Here is a 17,248-nt window from a genome sequence, read left to right on the forward strand (position 1 = left end):
AAGCGCAGAAAGTTCCAACCAGTCTTATTTTTGTGTGAGGGTTGTGCTGGGGGTCTTAGCTGCATCTGGGAAATAAGGGTGATGCTCAGCTTGTCTGGGGTCACCTGCAGGCCAGGTGATACCGTGTCTTGGGGGATCATGGGTTCTGGAAAGACACTTGGGGGTGGCTCAGAGGCGTGCTGATTGAAGGAGGAAAACTCATGTGAAGACTCCTATGAGAATTGGACAGAGAGGCCACGTAAACTTGAAGCACTAGTGTGGCAGAACCAATGGTGGCAGAACTGAAATGACACGTGTTATTGGCCCGGTTTTGAGGTTGTTATAAACATGTAGCTAGGTGGGGAAGTGGTTCCTTTGAGCAACCGTTCTAATTCCATCCTATAAATATTTGTTGTATTTTTACTATGAAAATACATAGTAAAAGTGTTTGTGGCTCAGTTGTGTCCAACTCTTTGCAATCCCATGGACTATGGCCTGCCAAGCTCCTTTGTCCATGGAATTCTTCAGGCAAGAACACCAGAATGGGTTGCCATTCCCTTCTTCAGGGTATCTCCTAACCCAAGGATCGAACCTGTGCCTTCTGCATTGCAGGCAGATTCTTTACCATCTGAGCCACCTTCCCAGGCTCTCTGACGTTGCCTTTAAATAGGAGGAAATAGAAGCTGAAGTCAAGATGAGATGTTTCTCTCAAGTGGAGAGTGATCCCTCTGGTTCCTCCTCATTGACTGTAGCCCCTGTGTCTCTGTCCCTGGGTTATTCTGCCCTCTCCCCTTTGAAGACAACAAAGAAATATCTCAGCAAAATTTTAATTTTCCTTCTACCTGTTTCGTCTCCACAGTATCTCCCAAAATTGTGGAGATCTCTTCAGATATCTCCATTAACGAAGGCAACAACATCAGCCTCACCTGCATAGCAACGGGTAGACCGGAGCCCACGGTTACCTGGAGACACATCTCCCCCAAAGGTAAGAGAAGCGGCTTGGGACATCATGTCATGCGAGGAAGTGGGAGAATCATTGGCTGTGGCAGGAGGTTTTGGTGCTGGTGGCCTGGTCACAAGGATCCCGCATTCTTGGTGGCCTGATAACAGCATACTCGTAGCTCCACAGAGAATATCGGTGTTCTCAATGCAAGACGGGCATAACCTCTAGGATTCCAGAAATCACACTGGAGGATTGATGCAATCCCTGGGAGAGTAATCTCCCTTGTTTCTGGGTGAAAGGGTGGTGAGATGTCCTGGGTGACTTTTCTGTTCACATTGGACGGTAGAGTGCTCAGTTCGGTGTTGGTGGCATTGTTTAGCTGGCTGTGGTAAGAGAGAAAACACAGACACACAATGATGGATGAGAGCTTGGAATGGCCATGTTCCTAAAAGGAACGTTTCCAGGCCTGTACTGCTTCAACATTGCCAAGTATCTGGTCTCCAGGCCATGAGTCCTTGTGTCGTTCTCCTCTGATTAATCCTAGATAGCAAATATCACTTAATGTGTGACTAGATTGCACAACTCACTTTGTCTAATCTAGGTGTTTTGTAGACCAGACCAAGTGTTGTTTTGTGCTTGCATAGATTGAACCTGAAAGTTTAACAATCTAAAGCGAGATGCCATTTATTAAGAGCTTCCCCCGTGGCTCAGCAGTGAAGAATCCACCAGTAGTGCAGGAGATGCCGGAGACGAGGGTTCGATCCCCGGGTCGGGAAGATCCCCTGGAGGAGGGCATGGCCACCCACTCCAGTATTCTTGCCTGGAGAAGCCCATGGACAGAGGAGCCTGGTGGGCTACAGTCCATCGGGTCACAAAGAGTCAGAGGTAACTTAAGGGACTGAGCGTGGGCGTCATATATTATAAAGCTAGCTTTTGTGCAAGGCGCGTTACATGGTTTCATTTGTTCTTAAATGTCGACTGAGTCCTTGAGGATATAGCGATAAGCCAGAACAGGCAAGTCTCTGCTCTCATGAGCTCACATCCTCACGATACAAATAACCAGTGATATTAATAATAATAATAAGTGGTGATATGGATGGGAAAATAGAACAGGGTATGTTGACAGAAGGACAAGAGGTTTGGTCAGGAAAGGTGTTTGACATGGTGACATCTGAGCTGATACCTGAATAAAAATCCTTAAATTTCATTGCTTGTATCTGGCTAGCCTAAAATACACTCATGTAAGTATGTATGTATATATGTGTGTGTTTATATGTAGGCATTGTTGGCTCCTGAAGGTTTAAGATGCTGAAGGACAGATACCCACTATTGTAAAATAGATAAACAAAAAGGGCCTGCTGTAAAGCACAGGGAATTATACTTAATATCTTGTAATAACCTATAATGGAAAAGAATTTGAGATATATATATATATATAACTGAATCACTCTGTTGTACATCTGAAACTAACCCACTATTGTATATCAACTATACTTCAATAAAAATGAAGATGCTAAAGTCACTGCAGGAGTGGTCATTTGTTTGGTGCTACAGCCTGAGTCCCTCTAAACTGGACCCTGAGATGGTGATTGGTGAGCTAGAAGTTTATCGGAGGTGGCCCTGGGCTCAGCCCTGTGAAAGGGCAGTAGGGGTCAGGCTGGGGGAGAGGTTGACTGTGGTGCCATGTGTGAGAGCAGGATGCCTGTGGGGTGTTCTGAAGACAGGGCGGATTGTCCCCTACTGAAGGTATGGGGGTGACCTTTTACAACAGGACCGTAGTTGGTCAGAGAATTTGAGCTGTGAGCCCAGGCCAGGTATCTCTCTTCCTACTGGAGCTGAGGACTGTCTGGTCCACCCCAGGGCAGGCGTCCTCCGTTCCTGAAGAAGGCAGGGCATCGCAGGGTCCACTACACCTGGGATTTAATGCAATCAGTTGAATAAGACTGTATAGGCCCCAGATAGCAAATTCCCTTGCTTGGGGTGACAAGTCGCCCTATGGACCTTTTCACAGAAGAGGTGAGATTTTCAGTGTGTTTAGCTGAAACCCTGAGAACTCTCCGTAGCCACTGCACTTGAGGCCTCCACTGTGAGCGAGGGAATCAGAGAGATGCTTGCATTTCTGCCAGTCTCTCAACTGGAACTGACCTTGCAGGTGGCATGGCCCACAATCTTGGAGGAGGTTTCACTGTACCTAAGATCGCTAGTGATGAAAAGTTGTCTTGGGGCACATCCCAGGGAAGGGAATCCAGGTGGACAGACTTTCTGGTTCAAGGTGCACGCCATTCATCCCTGAAAATGTCGGGTCCTCAGTGCCGCTGGACACTGGGATGGTCCGTGCCTTTAGAATCCGCAGAGCATTCATCATCTCAGCATCATGGACTTTGCTTTTATCAGGAAGCACCTGGCCCTCCATCCTGCAAGTCCGCGTCTGACTCCTGTTTGATGTCTTTTCTCATCCCTCCTCTGGCCCTGCAGCTCTTTGTCCTTTTCTGGGTTCTTTTTCCTCCTTTCCTTTTCTTCCCTTTCTTCCCTTCTCCTCCGTACGTCTCCTCTTTTTGTCCTGCCCTTTCATGCTCTCTTTTTTTCTCTGCTTTCCCGTCTCTCACAGCCTCCTGCACGTTCCCCTTCCGTCTCACTTCATCCCACATTGTCATCTCCTTTTCTCTGTCTTCCCCTCACAGTCACTTTTGTCTCCCCACTGCGTTGGCACCTTCTCCGTTCTTCCTGCTGAGGTTCGCACCGCTGTATGCTAGCATCCTGCCCCCACCCCGGCCATCCAGCTGCCTCATTTTCCCGGGTGACTTTACCTGAGCCCTGACCAGAGGCATCCATTTTCCTGGGGTTTTAGCTGCTATGGAAACAGAAGACGGATCAAGATGGAGAGGAGCAGGATCATCAGAATCTACCTGTGAATCAGAGTAATTTAGACGCGCAGCTTTTCCCAGATCCCCGGTCAGGATTAGCTGCCCAGATTCAAGCTGACGAGAGACATGCCACGTGGTAACTAATCACCTCGGGGCTCACGGGGTGCTGCTTTCTCGGTGACTGATTATTTGGAGATGAGAGCTGTCATTGGGCTGTGGCTGAGACCAAACTGAAGCTGGAGACCCTTAGCGGCCAGAGCTTCATCTCACCCTACTAAGTGTCTGCAAAATGCGGCTTATTTTACATACAAGTGGACAAGATGGGGGTTCCTTGGAAGAAAAGATGCCCTGCACCCGAGCGAAGGCTCCACAGACAGAGCCTCTGTCATCCCTGGTGCCACTCTGTGTGGGCAGGTCACTCAGTCAAGGTCATTGTTATTATACTCACACCCCTGAAAGCTCTCCGTCCGGAGGGCGGACCTGGGCCAAGCACCGTGGGCAACCTTGATGGCTTCACTACGTCTTCTCTCCTGAGTTATCTGTTTGTTCTTCACATTTCTGAAAATTCCTAGTATCCTCTATCACAACTCATATGGTGCTCCCTGCAATAAGCTGACATTGGTTTATAACATTGTATAAGTTCCATGCATAAAAGATTGTATTTTGACTTCTGTATACGCTACAGTGAGCTCACCGCCAAAAGGCTGGCTTCCATCCACCTCCATACAGTTGACCCCCTGCTCCCATTTCACTACCTGCCCCCACCCCACCTCCCCTCCAGTAACCTTTATTCTGTTCTCCGTATCTATGTGTTTTGGTTTAGTTTGTGTATGTATATATATATATATCCCCATATAAGTGAGATCATATGATATTTGTCTTTCTCTCTCTCACTTATTTCACTTAACATAAGGTCCCAGCTTTCACTGCGTTTTATGTGGAAACAAAATAAAGAAGTGTTAACCACCATTGCATAATAGTGGCTTATGTATCCAGATATACAGAAGCTGGGAGTGACCTTATGGTGGGGAGGGGGTGGCAGGGTCTTTCTCAGAATGTGTCTGCTTGGCACGTTACACCAGAAGGCGAAAGTGTCAGCTGTCCCTGTCCAGAATAGAGAGAAGGTAAAACTTCTAAGGCCACATCTTGACATTGCCGTGGAATGTGAGAAGTAACATTTCACCTGTTGGTACTGGTTGCATGTCTTATTGGCTCCCCTCATGCACTTAGAGCTCCCAGGAGTTCAAGGAGAAGGTGTACCAGCTTTGTAGAGATACCTGCCTTCACTGTACATACCGTTTGGAAGGGTTCAGGTATTGCCTTGGTCTTTTCAGGACAAAAAGGCCCATCTCACTTTCTCCTACGGAAGTGCCACCTAGAGCTACGCAAATGTTGCAGTGGCCCCTTGCCGAATCCCCCATTTTAACCTGCTGCTCCAGGCACTGAAGGACCAGCAGTGGTCCCCAAAGTCCCGCAGACACAGCCCCCCCGCCCCGGCCCCGCCACTTGTGATTCTGTGTCTTGTCTTCTGCCTTCTCGAGATGCTCAAAAACGTATCTCAGCACAGCTCTTCCTATCCGAAAGAATACCTTTAATGCTGTCTATTCCTCCGAGTCTTCTAAGTAAACAGGTATCCCATCTCTTCCAGTGTGTCCTAAGAGATGCTTTTTAGGACCTCACGATTCATAGGAAAGTATTCTCAAAGCCCAGTTTTATGTCTCCAGCTTCCGCTGGGCTCTCAGAACTTTAGAGAGGAAGCTGAGATTTCTGTATTTCCACCTCATGAAACCCAGCTGAAGGCTGAGTTCAGCTACTGTACCTATGGGGTCTGGACTCCCTGACCGTCCTAAAATAAGCAGTCCTCCTGGGTACACCTACCTCAGCCTTTATCCCATCAAATACAACACTGAAAATGACTGTGTCACCAAGGCTATTGAGAGGAAGCTTCCAACTTGGGTGTTGGCTGGGGGCTCAAGAGGGCCCAGGGATCAGTCCACAGAGATGTCCAGATTCTGGCTCATGAGTTCTTTGAGACCAGAGCCTGTGTCTCTCTTTTCTCAGATCTTCCACCTCCTAACGCAATACCCAGCACCCAGAAAGCATCTAAGAAATATGTGTTGATTCCATAAACAGCACTTGTGCTTGCTGGTACCCTCCAAGGGCATGACTGTTCTCCTACCTAATTCAAAGATTTCATCTGCATCCTTGAGGGATTCTCCTCCGCTTGATATTGTGGTCCAGAGCTGGTGTGTTTCTTGCTGAGACTCTCCCAGTGAGTCTCCAGGAGATTTTTTCTGGTCTTTTTCTCAGGAGATTTTCTCAAGTCTTTCTCAAAGTCCCTCTGGCGGGGCAGCTGCTGTGGCAGCTGGACGTCTCCTTGAAGGAGTGACTCCTTTTCGAGTTCTCTTTTGCAAGGGCTGAGATGGCTCCCGAACATCTTTGGAAGTGGATCTTGGGTGGGCTGCCTTCTGCCCTTATCCCTGCCTCACTGCAGTCTCTCTTGCAATGTCTGTGTTTCTCTGACACGTAATTCACCGGGCCCTTCTGGGCACCTGAGCCTTTTGCACACTTGCTCATCATCCCAACCCGCCTGTGCCTAAACCCACAACAACTTCCAATGGTTTTGTAAATCAATCCTGGGTATTCCCAGAGAGAATGAATTCAGTAGTCCATGAAAATATACTGTTCCTCATGGGTTAAAAATAGTAACAATAATACAAAGAAAGAAATCAGTACAAAAAAAAAAAGAAATATTATTTAAAACGTCTCGCCTCCATCCTTCAGTGTATGAAGTGAGGTGGAGTAGAAGTGGAATGTTTCTTCTCAGGCCCCACAAAGACCCCAGGGTTGGGGGGTGCAGAGTTAGAGCCAGACTGTCCATCCGTTGAGCTGCACACCAAGTCCATCTCTTCCCGCAGCACAGACTGGATGCTTCTGCAAGCCTTCCACACCCTCACCTGCGGGGGTGGGCCACCTGCCTCCGCTGCCCGTTCCCTTCCACCTCCTCCCTGGGCTCTCCTGCTGGACTTGAGGACCCAGGGGGCTGTCGGCTGTCCAGGCCCATCCTTGTTTCTCAGAGCCTTCAAAGGCACCAGCTGGTGAGGACAGGGTGACCCGCGGATGGGAGGGTTTCTCCAATGTTCTGAGCCCTCCCTGACCCACCCCCCAGGCCCTCCCCTGGCCCCATGCCCACCTGTTTCCCATTTGTCAGCATTGACAGGCCTCCCTCCCCAGCCAAGCAGGACACGGGCACACTAATTGGCACTGGAAGTATCACAGCTTGAGTTCAACCAAAGCTGGCAGGTGCCGCAACTCTGGTGACAGCTCTGCGGAAGGGTGTCAGCAGTGGAGCTCCAGCATGCCACCGGCTGACGCGGCACCCTGGCACTAATGAGCAGCCTGTCAGCACCCGCGTCAGGGGCCCCGCGTGGCACAGGGATCATTAGGACAGCCAACGAGAAGAGAAGTCTCCGGCAGAGCGGCGCCGGGGATGGGAGGGAAGGAGGACAAAGTGGGACTCAAGGCTTCACCTCGCCCGCCGATGTTCACCACCCCAAAGGAGGGGGCCAGAACAAAGACGCAGGAAAGACAAAGATCTTCTTGAAAGGCCTCTATCTACGCCCACCCTGGACAGCTCGTGGAACCTTGTTCTGGTGGCTGCCCTGAAATTAGCGGTACAAGCAATACATCTTTTCTGCCATAAGCCGGGTGGGGGTGCAGGGGGCACGGACCTCAGTGACTGAATCACCTCTCCAGTCACGGCCAAGGTGTGTGAAGCCAGGGATTAGCCTAAGTTCCCGAGAAACAGGGGCCTGAAGGAGCGGCGGCCTGGGGATCTATGTTCTTTGGCTCCGTGTCAGGGAGGCTCCCTGGCAAGGGGACCTGCTGAGCTGTGAGGGGCCCGCCTGTCTTCCACTGGAAGGTTGGAATCCGGGCGAGGCAGTGAGCAGAAGCCTTCTTCCCTGAGGTGTTGCTTCCCACAGGTGGGCTGGGGTGATGAGCAGAGTGTCTGCTCTCTCCATCTGCTTCCTGAGGACAGGTGAGAATGGTCCAGCTGGTCCTTTCTTCTGAGACGTGTGCAGTGTCTGGCCCTTGTCTGAGGCTCTGACCACCTGCAGTGACTCCTCGTCCTGGCTGGCAGTGACCTTCCCGAAATGGGTGATTTTGAAGGCAGGTCCAGCTGCGTTTGCGTTCCCTTCGACAGCTCAGTGCCTGGGTCCCCTTCTTTCTTGGGATTTTGTTCCTGCTTCTCGGCAAAGCACCTGGAACTTCCGGGATCTGGTCATAGACCCCAAGGGCCCTCCGGCTTGTGCTGTGGGTCACATTGGGGCTTGAGGTTCACCACCTCCTAGGACTCACCCTGCTCTCCTTACATATCTCCCTGCAGCTTCTCGATCGAGTCCTACTCTTTTCTTAAGACCAGACTCAAAGGCTACCTGTTTGAGAGCCTCTGGTGACATTCTTCCAGCAGAGCACCTCGGTCCTTCCGCCCAAGACTCCACAGCACTCTGCACGGCGGTGCTGTTCGCCACTGCCTGAAGGCTCTGGAGGACTCCCTGACCTCGTGTCCATGGGATCAGGGGAGCAGCGGCAGGCCTCCTGCGGTTGCCTTACCTCCAGTGCCGAGCGCAGTGCCTGACAGTGGCAGGCACTGTAGGGGACCATGGAAGGGCCGAGTGTCCGGTAGTGCAGATAGAGTATGTTTCTCCCCTTTTTAAAGTTGAGTCTGGTGCATAATTTAAAACAAACAACTTTAGCAAGCAAAGGGTAAGATCCAGGAATGTCATATCTGCATCATCACGTTTCACAGACCAATCAAAGGAGTTTGTATAAGAAATGCCTTTCCACCTGCCCCTCCCCACCCCGGGAACAGGCTCCCTAGTGACCCAGGACTGAGCCTCAGACCCTTGGTCTGTAAAATAGAGCTAACCAGGCCCTGCCAAGGTCGAAGTGGCTTGATAGTCATGCTTCCCAATGCAGGGTGGCCAGCTGACAACATACAGCAGGCGCCTAACCCTGGTGGCTTCCGTCACTCAGGCCAGCTCTTCCGCTTCTCTCCCACCCAGAAGACAAGAACAAAAAGGAGGAAATTAAAATTCCTTCCTCTGAAAAGGTTAAGTCCTTACAAAAGGACTCAAGCTCGGTCAATTGCCAGAAAGGATAGATAGTCAAAGGTGCTTCCTCAGCACCTCCCTCACTCCCATGATTTTCTAATTAACATAGGTGCTTGATTAAAATTCCCAGAGTACCCCAAGTAGCCATCCCAGGAGGGAACACATAATTGCTATTGCAAAAGATATTACAGCGCTCATTGATGGTGGGAGAAAAAAAAAATAATTGCATCATAATGGAAAGTGGTGGATGTCCTGTCCCAGGGAGCAGGGGTGCATACGGTATTAGGTCCAACCTGTACAGAGAAAGCAGTTGATTATGATAGAGATAAACCAGTGGTCCATCTTCAGGTATGGGGCAAAGCGATCCACAAACTCGTTAAGTAAATGGTTTAAACACAGATCAAGGTAGCAAAGAGGGAACTGGAGAGAGACATTTATAGATCACTCTTTTAACTCCGTAATTTTCTTTAACTGTAACATTATGGCTACATAGATACATTTAGGGTAAAATTTGCCAATGTCAATAAGGGTTTTGTAAGTTTAATATTTATGATCTGGTTTAAAGCAATATTAGAGCTGTGCAGCTTCCTACTTCAAAGAAGAGGGAAATCATAAAAAGACTAGTGGGGAAATTAATGAGTTCAGTGTGCCTCAATTGAGAACATATGAAATCAAGCCTCCGTCTAGAAACCGAGGGCAGGAGTGCACACCACAGACGCTGTTTGTGGTTTTACCCAATTATTTTAAAACCCTTGAAAAATGTTGTAGAATGAGACGGCTGCTGAATGCAGGCACTGCTAACAGCATCCTCCCCCATGCTCTCCCGAGTCTTGGGCTATTTATGCGGGTACTTGGTGACCGTTACCAAGCAGAACTGTTTTGATGAAACGAAAAAGGAAACAAAAAAGCAGAGAGATTGTATTGTCTTCCTCACAGATGCTACGCCGCCCTGGCTCAGTTATTACAAAGGCCGGTTAAAACGGCAGCCCCTCTAGGCCAGGAGACCCCATCTCTGAGGAGCATACCTGACAGGCAGCTCTTTGGGGGGTACAGAAGGGCCTCTGCAGGGCATCACCCTCCATTACAGCCATGAAACCTCCTCTCCGAGGAATCCCCGTAGACCAGATGAGGGCTTCAGGAATCCCATAGCCAAGACTCACCAGGAGCTGCCAGGAGAGTTTGGAGACAGTTTGCAATCAGATTGTCCTGGCCACGAGGACTTTGCTGTGATGCTTTGACATTACACCTGCTCTTCCATCCTGCATCTTATCTTGACCTGTGATGACTGCTTTTTCCCTAGAGTCTGAATGGAAGGGTCTCTATTATCCAACCACAATAACTAAGACTCAGGATATTCAAAAACGTGCTATCCACTCTTCTAAACCTGCAGCAGAGTCGTATGAATTCTTCTCAGCAGCAGTGTGAGGCAGGTCCTGGGATGAGCTGCTTTACTGATGAGGGGGCTGAGGCGTGGAGCATAGACAAGTGGGCCAGGACACAGGGCTCCAAGTGGCAGAGCTGAAACCCCAGCCACGGCCGCAGTGTCTCCAGAAGGCATGTGCTTAACCGCTGTGCTGTACAGTGCGACCCTCCAAGGGTGGTCCCTGGGCCAGCATCACGGGCATCACCTGGGTCACACCCCAGACCTCGGATGGGACGCAGAAATCTGCATTTTGGTAAATCCCCGGGCAATTGTGATGCGTACTTGAGAGTCACCGCTGGGTGCTGTTTGCTCTGTGCCGGGCACTCTGCTTTCCATACCATAATATCACTTAACTCCTACAGATGCCCTTACAAGTAGGCATCATTTCCATTTTGGCAATGAAGAAATAGAGAGCTGATAGGAAAACTGGCCCACAGATATTAAAAAGGTGAAGTTCAACTCCAAACCTTTTTGACTCCATGATTCGTATTCTTTTTAAAAAAATCTTTTTAATTTTTAATTTTTATAATGTTGTATTGGTTTTCTGCTGTACAGCAACGTGAATCAGCCACAATTATACATATACCCCCTCCCTCTTGAGCCTCCCTGCCTTCCCCCCATCCCACCCCTCTAGTCGTCACAGACTGCCAGACGAGGCTCCCTGTGTACACTTCTCACCAGCTCTCCACTTTACACACGACAGTGTTTATAGGCTGGTGCTATTCTCTCCATTTGTCATATTCTCTGCCCCCTCCACTGTGTCCATGAGCCCGCTGTCTATATCTGCATCACCATCCTTTCCTGCAAGTAGGTTCATCAGCACTGTTTCTCTAGATTCCATATGCACGCGTTAAGATACGATGTTCGTTTTTCTCCAAGATTCATTTTCTTTTCCCTGCGTTGCTTCTGACCCGTGGCTTCTCCATCTCTGGGACATGACTGCTCCCTTTCAGGCCTCCTTTCTGCCCAGACTCTGTGGTCCTCGGGTTCCCAGCTTTCCACAGTATTCCTACAAGTTCAGCCATACTCTTGTCTAGACCCTGGGCTCCAGGCTGGGCTCCGTGCCGGGCCAGCATGCTCCATCCTCCCCAGGCTCTCAGGTGCCTTCCAGTGGATCTTTGTACCATCACCTCCAAAAGCAGCGGACACAGCCCCAGCATGCACAGCCAGCGCTCAGTTCTCAAGGGAGGCACCGTCCTCCCCAGAGCAGCTTGTGTGAGCTTCAGGCTCTCTTCCCTCCCCCGCCCCCCGGACCATGGAGCACGCCTGGCAGTGTGGCAGCTGCTCTCTGACTCGATATATTTCTTCCTCATGTTAAATACTATCATTCACTCACACAATGGTATGTCTTCTGCTTTGATTGTTATTATTAGGTTGTTTTACACTTTAACGGCTTTAGATATGAAAAGAAATTGCTGGATGCCAGGCTATGTTTTTCATTATCTGATTCCATTCAGTTTCGCTCCGTGTCCTTGTGGCATTTGGCACACTTCATCTTCCTAGGGGTGTAAAATGCCTTTCCGGCTGGAGCCAGGACAGTCAGAGAGCAATCAGCAGAATACCAATTCCCGTTCTTCCAGATCCAGGGGCCAGCCTCCCTCGAGGCTGGGCTGCACACGCTCTCCAGATGTCCCATGGTTGCCTAGGTGTTTGGGGTCAGGACTAGGTAGCCCTTCCTTGCCTAAGAGCATCATCCTACCCTTTACTCTAACAGAGGTTGATTCTTCTACATTAACCCTCTCCCCTAGCCCCACAAACAAATCCCTCTTCTCTTCTCCTAGCAAGAATTAAAAGGAATGACTTTCGGCTTAATCATTACTTTGACAGATTCTGGACTCCTTGTGTTTAACAGGTCTGGAGCCCAGGAGGCCTCATGCTCCTTCCTAAATCCCCACGTCACTGCTTTGCCCTTTATGGGATGGTTCACCGGGGTCACAATGGTTGACAATATTCGGCCAGACATCTGCGTGATCGAGAAAGACGGATGGCTTCTTCCCTCCATTGATTTATTTCCTCTGTCGCCCATCATCTCCAAAAAGGATTAAAGCAGAGAAGGTGACATGGATTTTTGTGCCCAGAAAATCTTCTGGACAAAACAATCTTGGTTGTTTCTACATTGATTCAACTATTTACTCAATAATTGCTGTTGAACACCTGCTTCTCTGCAGCTGTCTCAGGCCATGCAGATCCATGGGAGGACAAAGCAGATGGAATCCCTGGTCTCACAGAGCTTATATTCTACTGGGAGAGACAGAAAGTAAATCCAAGGAAAAGTGAACCTGAGAGTGTGTGATATGGTAATTACTGTGAAAAAAATTAACCAGGAGAAGAGGCAGAGAGATTGTCAAGCATCAGTTTGGGGTTTGCAGCCTTCCATAGAGTAGATATGGATGGACTTATTAAGAAGATTCCCTATAGAGGTTAGGGGAGGAGGTATTTGGGACTTTGCTGGCAGGGCTGGCTGTTGAGTCCCAGGCCCTCCATCATGACACATCCAGGCTGCTCCAGAATCGTCATGGAGACCACCCGGCTCTGGAAGACTTGCTCAGTACCTGCTCGCCTCTCAATGGACTCTAAGCTTTAGGAGGGCGGGGAGCCTGCTTCTCCTTATTTACCGCCATGTCCACCAGTGCACAGCATGCTGCACATTCCCTCTAGCAGTCGCTAAGTATTTGTTGAGTGAGTGAGTAAAATAAGCATGGGCTTGGACTTCCCTGTGGTCCAGTGGTTAACACTCTGCACTCCCAATGCAGGGGCCTTGGGTTTGATCCCTGGTCAGGGAACTAGAAAATCCTTCATGCTGCAGCTAAGACTTGACACAGCCAAATAAATACATAATTACAAAACAAAAAAAGGTGAACATGGGCTTGCAGTGTGAGTAGTTGTGCAAGCATGCTTGAATGTTACAAGGTTCGAGTCAGAAATGGTGGTCTTTTCAGTAGTGACTTCAGGTTCCATAGAATGACACGTTTGGGCCCATGAGAGTGGTGGCAAAGGGCTGAGATGAAGGACAGGTCCGTGGGGAGGCAGGATCCAGCTAGCTGGTGGCACAAGTATCTGACAGATCACCAAAGGGGACGCTGAAATCAGGCCGGGTAGTGGCCCAGGAGAGTGACGAGTAGGGCTGTGATCCAGGAGTGAAGGTTCTCAAAGCATCATGGGGAGTCTGGGACACCAGTCCTTGGCAGCAGGAAGTGGGGAGGGTATAGATGCAACATTGTCAGAGGCAAGAGCTCGAAGATCAAGTTTTTCAATAAGAATGTAAAAGAGTAAGAACGTAAAAGATTTTCAAGTTACCTTGGGGGGTGAGGTCCCGACCATCACCCCAACCTCTGATGCTGAAACCAACAACCCAACAGTTTCTTGAGAGCCCTTCAGGAGGTGCCGACCTCAGGGAATAGCTGGATTTTAGTTAATAAAGGCATTCCGGGGGGTTCTCAGCCCAGAAGCTGAGGTCAGGGGCAGCATTTTGCTTAGGAAGTGGGTGTTCCAGAAGCAGAGCCATCAGACATGGAAAGTGGGGGGTTGTGAGAGCTGCAGAGCATCAAAGGTGGGGAGGCGATCCCCTCCCTGCGTGACCCCCCCACCACGAAGTGAGGGGTGTGAGGCTGGTGGGGTTCAGCCCCCATGGTCACCAAGGGAAGGAAGGAAAGCACATTTCACAGGCTTCAGCTGCAGCCTCAATCCTTTTTTCTTCCTGAGCCTTCAGGTGGGTGGTGACAGTAGGTAGCTGTTGGCAAGACCAAGCCTTCTGATGATCCAGAGCGAAGAGGCTGACCTTCAGGAAGCTACTGAAAGGTCAAGGATCAGGAGATGGCATGAGTGGAGAATAAATGTGGCACATGGAGATATGTAGGGGACCGAATTGCCGGAACTAGTCATGGGTGTGATGTAGGTATGGAGCTGAGATGGGAACTAGGTATGAAGCTGAGACGACCCCCACGTTTCTGATTTCACCTCCTTTGCTGCCCATTTCGAGGGACTGGGGATTATCCTTATGGCTGTTCTCTCACGTGGCTTCGTTGTTGTTGTTCAGTCACTAAGTTGTGTCCGACTCTTTTCAACCCCATGGGCTACAGCTCACCATGCCCTTTGTCCTCCACTATCTCCCAGAATTCTGTTGAGTCCGTGATACTATCTAACCATCTCGGCCTCTGCTGCTGCCTTTTTGCCTTCAGTCTTTCCCAACATCAAGGTCTTTTCCAGTGAGTCAGCTCTTTGCATCAGGTGGCCAAAGTATCGGAGCTTCAGCTTCAGCACCAGTCCTTCCAATGAATATTCAGGATTTGTTTCCTTTAGGATTGACTGGCTTGATCTCCTTGCTGTCCAAAGGACTCTCAAGAGTCTTCTCTAGAACCATAATTCAATAGTATCAGTTCTTCACTGCTCAGCCTTCTTTATGGTCCAACTCTCAATATCCGTACACGACTACTAGAAAAACCATAGCTTTGGCTATATGGACCTTTGCTGGCAAATGTGACTCAAGTGGCTAGGTAGAATATTAGGAACCAGCTGGTGCCTGATTTATTTCTGCCTGTTGATCCATGTGGGTTAGTTCCCTTTTCTCCAAAAGTGATCGTTGCAACCCCAGGCTTATTTATTTATTTATTTATCTTTAGAGAATCAGGATTTATTAGATTGAACAGAAATGAAAAAGTACAACAGAGATATGATAAATAGGCAGAAATGAATCATCTTTTATTCATCAGATATTTTTTGAGCACTGAATACATGAGAGTGAACACAGCATTCGTGCTGCCCCATGGGACTGCAGTGTGGGAGTGGGGAATATAGTCAGTAATAAATATGTGAGCTGATGTCAGGGAGACAGTACTGTGGAGAAAAAGAAAACAGAGGTAAGCGAAAAATGATAGTGGTGCTCCTTTGGCTAGAGTGTTGAGGGAAAGCTTGAGCACACACTGACACTGAAACTTGGCCTCTGTGCACTGATGCAAAATTGAACTCAGAGACAGAGGCTGGGATGAAGTAGAGAAGAGCTTTATTGCTCTGCCAGGCAAAGGGGGCCACAGGAGGCTGCTGCCCTCCCAACTGGGTGTCCCAAGCCCGGGTTGGGGGAAGGGATTTGATGAGGAGTTTGATAGCAGCGCTTCACGAGCAGCCTTGCTGATGAGAATCAGGGTATTGGCAGGACCTGGATTCCTTCAATCCAGAGGTCTTCTGGCCTCAGGCCATCTCAAACTGTGCCCTTCTCTTTGGATTGAAGAATGCTTCGTCAAGGAGTTAGCATCTCCCATTTGTTGGCAGTTTCAGTCCTGCAGAACATCTCAGAGATTCTGTTCTGTGTATCCCTGGAGGGGGAACCAGGAGCCTACTCCAAGCTGTGCTATTGTTTCTTGACTGCTCCCCCTTGTCTCCATATTCCCCTCCCTTCCCAGATTCGCGGCTCTTCCCTGGTGGCTCAGACGGTAAAGCTTCTGCCTACAATGCGGGAGACCTGGGGTCGGTCCCTGGGATGGGAAGATCCCCTGGAGAAGGAAATGGAGAACCACTCCAGAACTCTTGCCCATGGAAAACCCCATGGACAGAGGAGCCTGGTAGGCTACCGTCCAAGAGGTCGCAAAGAGTCAGACACGGCTGAGCAACTTCACTTTCACTTTCTCCAGATAAGCAAGTGTTTGAGCCTACCCATTGGAACTCAAGGAAGATCTGGGGGGCTGAATGAAGCCTATTTTCTGCAAACAAAAAAAAAGGGACACAGAAAGACTTTTGCCCCGTAAGAGCCCCACTGGGTCCTAGTGGGTTTCAAGACCTTGGGAGCTGAGTGAAGTGAGGCAGTGAATAGGTCGGAGGAAGAAGGGGTGTTCCAGGCAGAGGGACCTGCAAGTTCCAAGGCCCTGAGCTGCCAGACCTTTGGTGTCTGTGAGGAACAGCGAGAATGTAGATGTAAGGAAGTGACATGGATGCTGTGAAGAGAGCCAAGAGTCAGGTCATGTACTGCCTTGAAAACCAAGTTAAAAACTTTGACATTTGTCCCAGCAAGTGTCAAACAGGATCATGAACTGATTGAATAAATGTTGGTAAAGGGTTACATTTACTGTTTGAAAGGAAAGACTGGGGTGAAGAGGCAGGGGTGTAAGTGTGGCAGCTGTGGTACCGGTTAGGACGCTGCTGCTTAAGTCCATGACAGAGTGACAAAGGTTGGGCTCTGCTGGTGTTGTCAAAGATGGGAAGACTTCATCGAATCTGGGATGTATTCTGCAAGCTCACAAGGTTTGCTGACTTCTTAGATAGGGTTTGTGAGAATGAGTAAGGAATCAAGGGGTATTCTAAGATTTATGACCTGTACCAGCTGGAGGCTACGTCTATCAATTCCTGCCATCAGGAACTCCACAAGGAGCAGGCGTGCAGAGGGAAAAGGAGCTTGGTACTTTAGGTATGCACATGGAAATGCCAAGTAGATAGCTGGCTCCGCAAGAGTCAGTTCAGTTCAGTTCAGTCGCTCAGTTGTGTCCCACTCTTTGCAACCCCATGAATTGCAGCACGCCAGGCCTCCCTGTCCATCACCAACTCCCGGAGTTCACTCAAACTCATGTCCATCGAGTCGGTGATGCCATCCAGCCATCTCATCCTCTGTCATCTCCTTCTCCTCCTGCCCCCAATCCCTCCCAGCATCAGGGTCTTTTCCAATGAGTCAGCTCTTTGCATGAGGTGGCCGAAGTATTGGAGTTTCAGTTTCAGCATCAGTCCTCCCAATGAACACCCAGGACTGATCTCCTTTAGGATGGACTGGTCTCAAGAGTCTTCTCCAACACCACAGTTCAAAAGCATCAATTCTTCAGCACTCAGCTTTCTTCACAGTCCAACTCTCCCATCCATACATGACCACTAGAAAAACCATAGCCTTGACTAGACGGACCTTTGTTGGCAAAGTAATGCCTCTGCTTTTGAATATGCTAGCTGGGTT

General features: G+C 49.3%; 1 protein-coding gene across 4 annotated transcripts in view; it reads left to right on the forward strand.

Annotated features, from left to right (window-relative positions):
• The window catches only part of NTM (neurotrimin), a 409,668-nt gene that overhangs the window by 286,849 nt on the left and 105,571 nt on the right, over positions 1-17,248 (forward strand). For all 4 annotated transcript variants that reach the window (XM_068976205.1, XM_068976206.1, XM_068976207.1 and 1 more), the window contains exon 3: positions 839-964. In XM_068976205.1, the coding sequence (XP_068832306.1) occupies positions 839-964 (126 nt within the window). The remainder of the gene's footprint in view (positions 1-838; positions 965-17,248) is intronic.

The sequence above is a fragment of the Capricornis sumatraensis genome, chromosome 8 (genome assembly GCF_032405125.1).
Source record: "Capricornis sumatraensis isolate serow.1 chromosome 8, serow.2, whole genome shotgun sequence".
Lineage (NCBI taxonomy): Eukaryota > Metazoa > Chordata > Mammalia > Artiodactyla > Bovidae > Capricornis > Capricornis sumatraensis.